General features: G+C 41.0%; 2 protein-coding genes across 3 annotated transcripts in view; one reads left to right on the top strand and one right to left on the bottom strand.

The window, feature by feature from the left end:
- C8a (complement C8 alpha chain) overlaps positions 1–12,095 on the bottom strand; it is a 59,631-nt gene extending 47,536 nt beyond the window's left edge. For both annotated transcript variants that reach the window (XM_052718294.1, XM_052718293.1), the window contains exon 1: positions 12,007–12,095. In XM_052718294.1, coding sequence (XP_052574254.1) covers positions 12,007–12,083 — 77 coding nt within the window. In that variant the 5' untranslated portion in view covers positions 12,084–12,095. The remainder of the gene's footprint in view (positions 1–12,006) is intronic.
- C8b (complement C8 beta chain) overlaps positions 1–12,140 on the top strand; it is a 103,001-nt gene extending 90,861 nt beyond the window's left edge. Inside the window, exons 13-14 of the mRNA XM_052717196.1 lie at positions 9,598–9,765; positions 12,029–12,140. The gene's annotated coding sequence lies outside the window, so the exon portion shown is untranslated. The remainder of the gene's footprint in view (positions 1–9,597; positions 9,766–12,028) is intronic.
- Positions 12,141–12,480: the final 340 nt, after the last annotated feature.

Genomic DNA, 12,480 nt, shown 5'->3' with positions numbered 1-12,480 from the left:
TTGCTGTCCACCTGCTCAGCTCCTAGCTGTCTTTCAGAATCATCACGGCTCTCAGTTCTGGAAGGAGGAGTTTCCTGACAGCCATACAGTTTTGCTGATTTCTTACATATCTTCTCAAGGGTTTTTTTTTTATTTCAAACTATCTATCTATCTATCTATCTATCTATCTATCTATCTATCTATCTATCTATTCATTTATTCTTCTTTCATACAATACATCCCAACCATACCCTCCTTCCTTTTCTCCCCTCCTCCCAACTTCCCCTCCCCTCCCCTGGCATAACAATATGTAATAAGACTTAGTACAAACCTTCATATCAAGGATAGACTAGGCAACCCAGTAGGAGGAAATAGGTCCCAAGAACAGGCAAAAGAGCCAGAGACACATTCATTTCCATTATTAGAAGTTCAATAAAAACCCCAAGCTGAAGAACCACAGCTGTATGCAGAGGATCTGGTGCAGACCCATGCAGACACTGTGGTTGCTGCTTAGGTCTCTGTGAGGCCCTATGATCCCTGCTTAGTTGATTCTGTGGACCCTGTTCTACTGTCCCCAACCCCTCTGGCTCCTACAGTCCTACAACTCTTCTGCAGAGTCCCCGAGCTCCACCTAATGTTTGGCTGTGGGTCTCTGTATCTGCTCCCATCAGCTACTGGAGGAAGCCTCGCTGATAATGATTGAGCTAGGCATCAACCTATAAATATAGCAGAAAATCATTAGGAATCATTTCATTGACTTTTTTTTTTTTTTAGTCAGTCATGAGTGGTTCTACCCTAGGTCTCTGAGCCATCCTGCTTCTGGATCCTAGCCATCTAGGCAGTGTCAGGCCTGGGCTTTCTCTCATGGTGTGAGCCTCAGGTTAGACCAGTCATTGGTTGGGCACTCTCATAAGCTCTGAGCTGCCAATGCCCTAGCACATCTTGCTGGCAGGGCAGCTTGTGGGTCATAGATTTTGTGGATGGGTTGGTGTCCCAGTCTCACTGCTAGGAGAGATGGCTTGGGCTGGAGAGATCGCTCAGCCGCCAAGGCTAGGCTCACAACCAAAAATATAAGACTTTGATTGAATTTATCCACATAATCCTTCCCTTTCAAGGGATGTTTGCAGACTTTAGACTCTGCTGACTATTGAGCCCAGCTCATAACAGAGCTTATCATTCTGAGCTAGGGAACAGGGCAGGAGGTGTGTAGGCATTGCTGAGCCCCTCTCTCAGCCCTCAGCTCTCTAGCATCCTCAAAGCCCATCTCCTCAATGTTGAATTAGCATGCTTGCAGTATTGATAAAATTCCTGTCTCCACCAGAGTCCAAACCCTTGGAGTTCAGGTCCTGTCTCTATTGCTACTGAATCCCACCATCTGTCATGAGTTAGACCTGTGGAAGATATTCAGAAAGTACTACACTGGAAAAAAGGAGAAAGAGGAGAAGGAAGAAGAGAGGGAAGGAGGGAGACGAGGTAAGGAAGGGGCAGGGAAGAGAAGGAAAGAAAAAAGAAAGCCAATTTCTGGAAAATAGTGACATTTTTAAGAGATTTGTTTGAACCTGATTCCTAGTTAGAACTAAATTAAATAATCTTGACATCTAGAAATGCTGAGAGCTCCAAGTTTGAGCCACGAGTCTTCTGTTTCTGATATATTATCCTAAAACAAAAGAATGTTTTGGAGCAACATGGAAAGAATTTACAAGCCAAAGATTTGGGGATTGAAGAGGGCTTGCATTAGCACTGCACCTCACTGCGGAACTGCCAAGATAATGTCATTGGAAGTCCACAGCCTGTGCTGTGATGTCACAATGGAGAGAAACAAACAGCAAGGCCAGGCAGCCGACAGCAGAAACCCAGACAGCAGTGTTACACCGCTGCAGATTCCCAAGCTCATGACATGATGTCTAGACGGAAGCACATGGTGACGCTATCACAGAGGCCAGACACAGAATAGACACCAGGATGGGCGTTAAATCAGCTCCGGCCAACATGACCAATAGTCTCTCATCATTTTAATGAATTTTTAAATGTAGTTCATTTTTGATGATTATACAAGTAATGCATTCACATTAAAGAAAGTATAGCAATGATTATAAAAAAAATTATCTCAAATCTTAGTACCATTAATATTTTATTATATTTCTTTCCATTCTATTTTCATAATATAGTTGAGGGCATACTGAGTATCATGTTGTATAACTTGATTTTTTTCCACTTAATACAGAAGAGAAATAAACTATTTATGATGACTATGTATTGCTTCACTATCTATAATAAGTAGATATTTGAGCCCCAAGATTTTCCTGAATTTTAGATTATTTGCTTGCAATATGTCCTGTAGAATGGAGCGGATGATTTTAAAGCTTGTGATGCACTTTGCCAAATAGCTTTCCCAGGGAGTTTTGTCCATTATTAAATGATGTAATGCTTGTGGTTTGATGTGGTTTACGCTTCACAGTTTTCCTATAGTGGAGGCTGAGTCTCCAGCAATGCAGTGTTGAGATGATGAAATCTATATGAGGTAGGATCTACTATAAAGTATTACATCATGGGACACCATCCTTAGGAAGGGATTAATGTTGGTCTCTCAGTGGCTGGTCCTGTGACAGGGGGTTGCTATACAAGGAGCAACCTAGCCATTCATTCTCCAGCCTCTTGCTTTCTGCTTCACTACATGTTCTCGTCTACAATATGTTTCTCCCATGATGCCATCTGCCATGTTGTGACTGAGCCAGAGGCCATCACCAAGAGCCAAGGAATGCCAGCAGTATACTCTTAAGCTTCCAAAACTACAAGTGAAATAAAGCTCTTCATTAAGTACCCAGCCACAAGTATTTGACTACAGCAGTACAAAATGAATCAGTGACACTCAAGGAGGTACTAATAATTCTGTGGCTTATGAAATCTTGGCAAATAATTTTAAAGTATCTCCCAGCTAGCAATAACCTACTCAATCAGTAAGAAACTAATCTGGACTACCAGAACCCGAGAGCATGTGAGTCTAGTCAGGTGTTCATTTCTAACTCGATTGATATTATTAGCAAGTTACTCTGTATGACTTCATCTATTGAAATGGTATAAGTTCTGTAATATGGCTGCACATTTCTTCAAAGTTTGATCTCTAGTGTACCAGTTTTTAAACTGTGTATCCAGGTGGGGGTCAGGGAGAAGACAAGTTCCACAGTCAAGTTCATGTGAATAAATTGTTTACAATGTGCCATCCATGTACATTTAAAATGCCTGATAGTGTTAGGGGCTCTGCATCTTACTTTGCTCATGTCATTATTTCCCCACTTACTTTAAAATCAAACCATGTTGTTCCACACAACATCTGTAAGGCTGTTGAGCACAGTTGAAGAAACATTGAGCTAACAGGAGTTTAGAGTCCATCAGCTGCACATCTGAGCCCAGATTCTGCTGCTCACAACTAAAAACAGGTAATAGCTTGTAAAACTCTGGAGTGAGATCATGCATGAGACCCTAAGCAGCAGCCTAGAACTGTAGCTCGAGTTTTCCTGCCTGGCCCACAGTCAGGATAAATCTCTCTTACCTGCCAGTCCCACAGCCGTCAGACCCAACCAAGTAAACACAGAGACTTATATTGGTTACAAACTGTATGGCCGTGGCAGGCTTCTTGCTAACTGTTCTTACAACTTAAATTAATCCATTTCTATAAATCTATACCTTGCCACGTGGCTCGTGGCTTACCGGCATCTTCACATGCTGTTTCTCATCATGGCGGCTGGCAGTGTCTCTCTGACTCAGCCTTCTACTTCCCAGGTTTTTCTCCTCCTTGTCCCGCCTATACTTCCTGCCTGGCCACTGACCAATCAGTGATTTATTTTTTGACCAATCAGCAACACATTTGACATACAGAACATCCCACAGCACTTCCCCTTTTCTTTTCTTAAAAAGGAAGGTTTTAACCTTTACACATCTCCAAAGTCAGCTTGGTCTATTTGGGAATTTGGGCATAGCTTCTCTTACTACTTCCTGCTGGAGGGGGGCGCTGTATCTTATGGGGACACAAAGAATATTTTAGGGTTATGGAGTAGTACATGAGGGTGTATAGTCTGAGCCAGTTGCCTTGAAAAGGTTCTGGATGTTGGATCATCTGGGCCATGGTGTCATCGGAGACCTTTCAGGTGGTCTTGGCTGGTCAAACCTGATGTATCTTAATCTGGAACAAATCCATAGCCTCTTGCTTTCTGTGGGAACAAAAGAGACTCTTTTCCAAAGCAACATATCCTTATATCCAAATTTTGAAGTCAAGGTATCTTTAAAGTATACATATTGGTTTAACTCAGCTTCCTTTACAATCAAATATCTCTCTGTAGTTAAGAATCCCAAAGACAACACAATCCAGATTCTCTGTGTAATATTCATCTTTACGTGGCTTATTTTTTATATTAATTTTACTGTCTCTTTAAAGACTTTATTTTTTTAAACTATGTATTTGTTTATATAACTGTATATATCACCTTTTTTGTTTCTTTTAAGCCTACGTATATTTTACACACATTTTAAACTATTACATCTGAATCTGTCTTATTGTGAATCTATTGCCTTAAACTGCAGCAGCTGTGGCTGCTGGCTCCGCCCACCTCAGCTTCCCAACATGGCGGTGGTTTCCCGCCAGCTCTGGGAGCTATTGGGGGTCTATGTTTTTAGCCAAGCAGCATGTAGCCCAGAAACCTCTTTTTTTTGTTTTGTACTAGCAAAGGCTAAATCCACCACACAGTTTAATGTGCCACTTGCAGAGGCCTCATTCCCGCCATATGGCGGCAGGTAGAGCGCGCACGCTAGAAACCCACCAGTAGCTCAAACCGGCAGCTGCCGCTCATTTAAGAGAGACAATTAGGAAGCTGTTTTTAGCTCTGTTTTAGTGCTGTGGGATGGTCTGTATGTCAAATGTGTTGCTGATTGGTCAATGAGTAAATCACTGATTGGTCAGTGGCCAGGCAGGAAGTATAGGCGGGACAAGGAGGAGAATTGAGAGAACAGGAAGCTGGGTGGGAGAGACACTGCCAGCCGCCATCAGGACAAGGAAGATGTAAAGTACCGGTAAGCCACAAGCCACGTGGCAAGGTATAGATTAATAGAAATGGATTAATTTAAGCTGTAAGAACAGTTAGCAAGAAGCCTGCCACGGCCATACAGTTTGTAACCAATATAAGTCTCTGTGTTTACTTGGTCGGGTCTGAGCTCTTGTGGGACTGGCGGGTGGCAGAGATTTATCCTGACTGTGGGCCAGGCAGGAAAACTCTAGCTACATAGAACACATACCAGTTTTTCCTAATACTTTCAACTTAGCCACGTACAAACCTCGCCATCTTCATCAGAAACATACCCTGTACAGGGCCATGGACCACTGAGATACTTCGTGTGTGTGTGTGTGTGTGTGTGTGTGTGTGTGTGTGTGTGTGTGTGTGTGTGTGTGTGTCTGTCTGTCTGTCTGTTTGATTTATGTGAATGAGCATGTAGGCCAGAGGTCAATATTAGATGTCTTGCTGAATTGTTCTACACCTCATTTGTTAATTCAAGGTCTCTCCCTGAACCCAAAGCTCACTGATTGGCTGGACTGGCCGTCTAGCAAGCCTCAGGGATCCGCTTGTTTCTACCTTCCCAGCACTGGGATTACTGCCACATTCTGCTGTGCTGGTCTTCTACCTGAGTGTTGGGAACCTGAACTCATATCATCCTGCCCTGTGGCAGGCCCTTTACTGACTGAAACATCTCCCCGGCCCTTACTGACTTCTTAACTCGGGTTGGCATGTTAGACAAAGGACTTAAAATCGAGTTGAATAAGCAACCTGAGAGTCAAATGCTTGACCCCAGAATGTGGCCACCTCAGCAACTTAGAAAGCAAAGTCATTAATTAGCTATGTACTGATCCTAAGCCAGTAGGTCCGAAAGCCTATCTGGTTATTACGGGGGGAGAGGGGTATCCTAATACACTTATAGTCAAAGCTGATTGTCACTAATGATATAATCTTGAACTAATCCATTCAATTACATAGGAATTATATCATGAGATGAAGGTATTTTAAACTTGGCTTTGAAAGTGTTCCATCTTCAGCTCCCTACTCAATGCTAAGCCCACTGAAGCGTTTTCCAACTTCATCTGACTCACTCTGTGTTGGCCATGACTCCCTCTGGAAGCTCCCTCCCACTGACCTCCTCCATACAACCTCTACTTGCTCTCTTTTTTTTTTTTTTTTTTTTTTTTTTTTTTTTGGTTTTTCGAGACAGGGTTTCTCTGTGTAGCTTTGCGCCTGTCCTGGAACTCACTTGGTAGTCCAGGCTGGCCTCGAACTCACAGAGATCCGCCTGGCTCTGCCTCCCGAGTGCTGGGATTAAAGGCATGCGCCACCACCGCCCGCCTCTACTTGCTCTCTTACTCAGTGGCCAGTACCTTGGGCTTCTTGAAGAACTGGAATTCTTCAGGACACCTCTTTGTCTTTCCTTTCCCTTCCTGCTTTTCTTCTTCTCAAGAAACTGAGATTCGCTCCCCCAGCATCATATACCATCCATGCCAATGCTTTCTAAGTTTAGCTCGCCACCCTGGACTGCACTGCTGCCCTGCTGCTCCCCTCCAGGCTCCCCAGCTTCACATCCCCACTCCCCACCGCAGCACAGAAAACAAAATGGTTCTAAGTTGAACCTCTTAATTTCGACTTTCAACCAACTCCTTTTTCAATTGAACCCCATCGTTAGTGAGACCACCAACACATACAAGTTCTCACACTGAATTCCTGGCAGTGGTCCTTATTTTCCTTCTTTCTCTCACCCTTGGAAATGTCTGTCAATTTGCCATTAAAACATATCTCAGGTTTCTTCTCTTCCTCCCGCCTCAGTACCATGCTAATTTAAGACCCCATGACATCACCACATCCTTTGATGGCCCCTTCTGGGAAAGGTTTTCTCTGTCTTTCTTTTCTTTTTCTTTTTTTTCTTATTTCTGTATAATGAACACAATGATTTTTTAAAATGGGAAATCATGCAATGTTTCTCTTTTATAAGTCCCTCTTGAGTTTTCTTTTCTTTTTTTTTACTAGACATAAACTAAAATCCAAACCCTCCTTACAATGGTGTCCATGACTCCCTGAGATACAGCCCCATCTCATCATTTTGACATGCATTCATGCACACTTTTTTTTTCATTCCTGCCAACCTCTTTCAGTCGCCATGCATCACAAACTACTTCCCACAACAGGAGCATAGCACCTGCTCATCTCCTCATATTGTCCTCTTGACACAGCTTCTCCCAACCTTCGTGTCTCAGCATAGATGCTTCCTCTACAGAGATTGTCACTCAACCAATTTTTCTCTCTCTCTCTCTCTCTCTCTCTCTCTCTCTCTCTCTCTCTCTCTCTCTCTCTCTCTCTCTCTCTCTCAACATGTTCTGTTTGAGCCCTTCATAGTATTCTTAACAATTTTAAATGAAAATTTGTGTTTGTATGTTTACTGTCTAAGCCTGTGTCTTAGTTACTTTTCTATGGCTGTTCTAGGACACCATGATCAAGACAACTTATAGGAGAAAGTGTTCATTTGGCTTAGAGTTTCAGTGAGTGAGCCATGACCATAAAGGCATGGAGCATGGCAGGAGGCAGGCAGGTACAGTGTTGGAGCAGTAGCTTAGTGCTTACATCCTGATCCACAGGCATGAAGCACAGATAAAGAAAGCTAAATGAGAATGGTGTGGGCTTTCCAAATCTCAAAGCCTGCCCCCAGTAACACACTTCCTCCAACAAGGCCACACCTCCTAACACTTCCCAAACAGTTCTACCAAAGGGGGACCAAGTATTCAAATGCATGAGTCTATGGGGACAAGTCTCATTCAAACCACACAGCCTGTAAGTTACAGGAGGATCAGGATATAATTTGCTTATTTTACTACCTAGTAACTACTATACCTAGAACATTTACTTATTAAATAAACAACAAATGAGTGATACCAAAATTTATCTGCAAGCCACATAGCATTCCACACACACTTACAGTTCCAAGAGTGTAAACAGGCTTTCCTCCATAATTCATACCCAGTGTCATTTGATGCATAGCTTATAGTTAGTTACTCTGAATATCAATCTCTATATTACTATGACTTACTTTCGAGTCACAGCCACCCAATTGTGGATGTTAATTAGAAGACCGTGTTGCCTGTGTGCATATTAATTCCAGCCATCTTGATGACTGCTGAGAACATTCACATGGCTCTGGCCCAGGCACTTGGGCAAACACACTTTGATGCCCGTAAAGGCAAGAAAATAAAAAGAAGAAACATGATTGACACTTCTTTGGCATCCACTACGTATGGGGGTTATTGGAGAAGTGACGATTCCACTGGATGCTTGGGTGGTGTTTATGTTTCCTCTAGGACTAAGGTCTTCATTTACATTTCTTCAGTCTCCCTAATGAATTCTGGATTTTACCAGTAGAAATGATAGGGTGAAATCTTTGAGCTATCTTAACTCCAAATTAAGCCCATTACTTATCAAAGCAGGAGCTTGTTTTTTGAAGAGGTAATTTGTTTTGTTTTCTTGGTGTGAGAGACTGGCAATGGATCTGGTGAAAATGTTGGTCCAGAGGCTGGAAGATGGCCTGTGCCACCACACATCTCAGGGGAATGCACCAAATTGCCCTGTTCTTCCCCAGTCTTCAGTTCGAAAAATTATAAAAAAGCAACTTAAGAAGGATGCAGTGATGATTAAATTCAATGTTCATGAAATGCCAGATGAGAAATCTTGTTACCAACATCTCTCCCTCTCTCTCTCTGGCACTCAGTTTTTCTCTGTAATGTGAGTCGATTAATTCAGATGTTAAGTCCTGTGTAATGCTACCATTTTCAGAACAAGAACAAAAGAACTCATTGATAAAAATGTACTATAATAAATGTCAAAGAAAGTTATACAGATGAAATAATAGTATTAGAAGTGATATAACATCATTTGAACATAGGATGTGGTAAGTTAATATTATACATTAGAAATCTTATCGAAGTACAACAAAAATGAAGTAAAATACTCTATCCATTTAATATATTAAGATACTAAATTTAAAAGATGATCTAAGAAAGAGAGAAATATGGAAACAAGATATAGGACAAATAGGAAATAGTAAGATGATGAATTCAAAGACAACCTCCACCAATAATTACTTTCAATATAAATGGTCTAATTACTTTGACTAAAAGGCAGAGACTGAGTCTGGAGTGGTAGCTCAGTTGAAGAATGCCTGTCTTGTATATACAATGCCCTGAGTTCAATACTCAGCACCACCAAAATAAAAAGATGATGATGATGATGATACTAATAATGGATAATCAACTAAGTCTTTTAAAAAGACAGAGATCATACTTAGACTATGTCTACATGATAATACATTTTAAAACTATGGTCATATATAGTAAAGCAAAACATTAGATGACCATTAGCCATGAAAATGCAAGCAACAAGCAAACAAAAATGACTATATTACCATTAAACAAAATGCACTGCAAATGAAAAAAAAATCATCTAAGATAATGAAAGCATTTCTCAATGATGAAAGGACTGCTCATCAAGAAGACAGTCCTGTGTGATGGCTCATCTTCCTTGTCTGTCTTCCTGGGTTCAGGATCACTGAGGAGATTGCTGAAGCTCACCCTCTGGGTGCATCTATGAAGATTTTTCCAGGAAAACATAACTGAAGAGAGAAGGCCTGCCCTGAATGTGTGTGGAACCATCCTATGGGCTGGATGTTATCATTGCCCCCTCAGCCATTTTGTCATAGTGATGCTAAAAGGTAACTACTCCATCTAATTCAGTCAGTATCTCTCTCTCTTTCTGGTGTGTGTGTGTGTGTGTGTGTGTGTGTGTGTGTGTGTGTGTGTATGTTTAATAACACCTTCAAAAGATGCACAGTATATACTGATAGAACTGAAACAGAGATTAGGGAAACACACAAGAATAGTTGGGCACTGTCCCCCTCTCTTAGTAAGTGATAGAACAAAAAGATGAAAATTCAAGCCACAGGTTGCCCAACTTGACTTGATTTATTTGCAAGTATGTATACTGAACAACATGGAATATCCACTAATGCTACATTCCTAGCCATTAAAGAAATCTCAATAAATTTAAAGAACTTAAAATTTTAAAAAAGTTTCATAACTAACACATACCAAAAAAATCTTACTCGAATAAAACATGTTACTAGAGAATCACTGATTTTGCTGCTAATTGTAACTTCCTTCCATGGTTTTAAGATTTTATACTTATACAGCCCCTATTTTTTTCAAGATAGTATAATAAGTAAATGTTAAGCATGAGCTTACAAAGTAAACGTGCACTATTAAACACACACACATACACCACACACACACACACACACACACACACACACACACACACACACACACATCTTCCACGTTAGGGCTCTCATGGAATTTTACTTTGGGGGGAAAAACAAGCACTCTTGCTAAAAATCCAACAAAAACTTGAAGTCTCTAATTGATCTGGATAAATCTGGAAGACCCATGCCAATTGGCACATTATAAATTTCTTCTTTCTGATTGCTGTCAACCATCCAAACAAACGGAAAAACCAACAATAACGATCCTCCGCTTGCTATCACAGGGAGCAGCTCCTAGTGAATGCTCGCTAAGTGGGAGGCAGTGTTCCATTGTTCTAGGTACTTTCAGCCATTTAATTCCCGCTCTTATTTTCCTCCCATCTTACAAGTGAGTCAAATGAAGCCCTGAACGGTTATGTAATTTGCTTAAGATCAAATAACTATTAACAGTAAATGCTGGCACCGGGATTGGAACCCAGGGGAATGATTTTGTCATGTAACTTTCTATTTTCAAAACCAACGTCAGAAGCATAGGCAGTGAACACAAGAGCGCCGTGATCTCTCCCTCAGCACTCTGTAAAGCGTTGAATTGGATCTCTTCTGCCTCGACTTGAAGTTTGCCTCTTCGCTGATCTGTCTTGTTTGATAAGTTCATCAAACATCAGGACTCTGTTCATTTTCAGAAAGGATTACCATGATAAGCTTTTATAATTGAGAGAGTCTCAGCTGAGATTTTCTTCACCACCGACCTCTTGCCTATGTCTTCTAATTATTAGCGATGAATTTTATGATGTTTCAAGAGTGTATTTGTTTTAAATACAAGTTACAGATTATCTGCCCGTAAAACACGTTTCTCCTTCTGAACTGTTACTTAAAGGGAATCTCTCTTACTCTAGCATTTAAACAACAATGATTCAAAATTGAGTCAACTAATAAGAACTTGAATACAATAACTCTATTTAAAACCTCCCATGTTTGAGAGACAGCGCATGCTTAAAAACTGTCCCAAAAGTGAGATTAAGGTGCTGCTTAGGAACCACAAAATATTCAATGAAGTATAAACAAATGAAGCCAGGTTGGAAATCTCAGGTAAATAGAATCAGCGAAATACAACCGACATGGGAAGATATTACCTCTGCTGTCTCCCCAGAGCAAAGGGTTAGAATGACGTGGCTGAGTCTCTCAATAGTTTCTTGTTTTCCTCCACAAAAATAGTTAGATATATGATCTAAATATATCCTCCCAACTAGTGTAAGGTAGGATGGATTTTCACCACTTTCTTATATAGATAATGAAGTAGAGTTAACTGCTTCACACTGCTTGAGACAAATACTATTTATTAAATGTCTACTGTATGCAGAGGAAACTTTAAATCCAGGATTTTATTACATCCGCATTAGCTGTTAGAGAAGAGGTATTATAAGTCTCAGTCTACAGATAGGAAGACTGAGAATCAGAGAGATTGAATGATTTAATCTGGATTACCCCACTGCTGCGTATTAAGAATGGCCATTTATAGCTGGACTGATCAGATTATAGCTAACTGGTTTTTTTCCTGTTCTAACTCCTTTACTGGATTAGTAACAGTATGAAGAGAGGTTCTATTCCATACCAACACAGCCTACTGCCAACATCGCAGTATCCCTGTCCCCCAGCAGAGGATCCCACTTTTGCAGAGACCTGAAGCCTACTTACTGGTTCACCTTCTCTTGTGCAGTTATGCTGGGGTGCCATGCAATCAAAGACAAGCCAAAGAAAGCAACTGCAAACATCTCATCCAGAAGTCACCATCTGGCATCTACGTAAAAGAAGAAAATGGCCTACTTTAGAAGTTGTAGGTATCTTCAGGCTGGAACCCCAAACATCTTTCAGATGTTTAAAATAGCCAGAAGTTCATCAGTTCCCATTCAATGTGATTAACTAGTAACCAAGGTATTGATTAGCTAAATACCTTTAAAATGGCCCCGAGCCCTTTAGCCCTTTTTGGAAAATACCCACATGGCTAAGGGAAGGTAATATTTAACTAAAATTGGTTCAGTAAAGAGTTTTCTTTCCAGAGAGAGACAAAATGCAAAACCAAGATACAGTTATAAGAACCCCAGTGTTTTCAAGTGGCTCTTGGAGCTTCTGAGATCAGATGAGTCTGTTGTTCAAGACAGCAGCAAGGCT

The sequence above is a fragment of the Peromyscus californicus genome, unplaced genomic scaffold, assembly GCF_007827085.1.
Source record: "Peromyscus californicus insignis strain IS unplaced genomic scaffold, ASM782708v3 Scaffold_5__1_contigs__length_169319896, whole genome shotgun sequence".
In the NCBI taxonomy this organism is placed as follows: Eukaryota; Metazoa; Chordata; class Mammalia; order Rodentia; family Cricetidae; genus Peromyscus; species Peromyscus californicus.
Note: the sequence above shows the minus strand (reverse complement) of the source record. Positions and strands in the feature narration are given on the sequence as shown.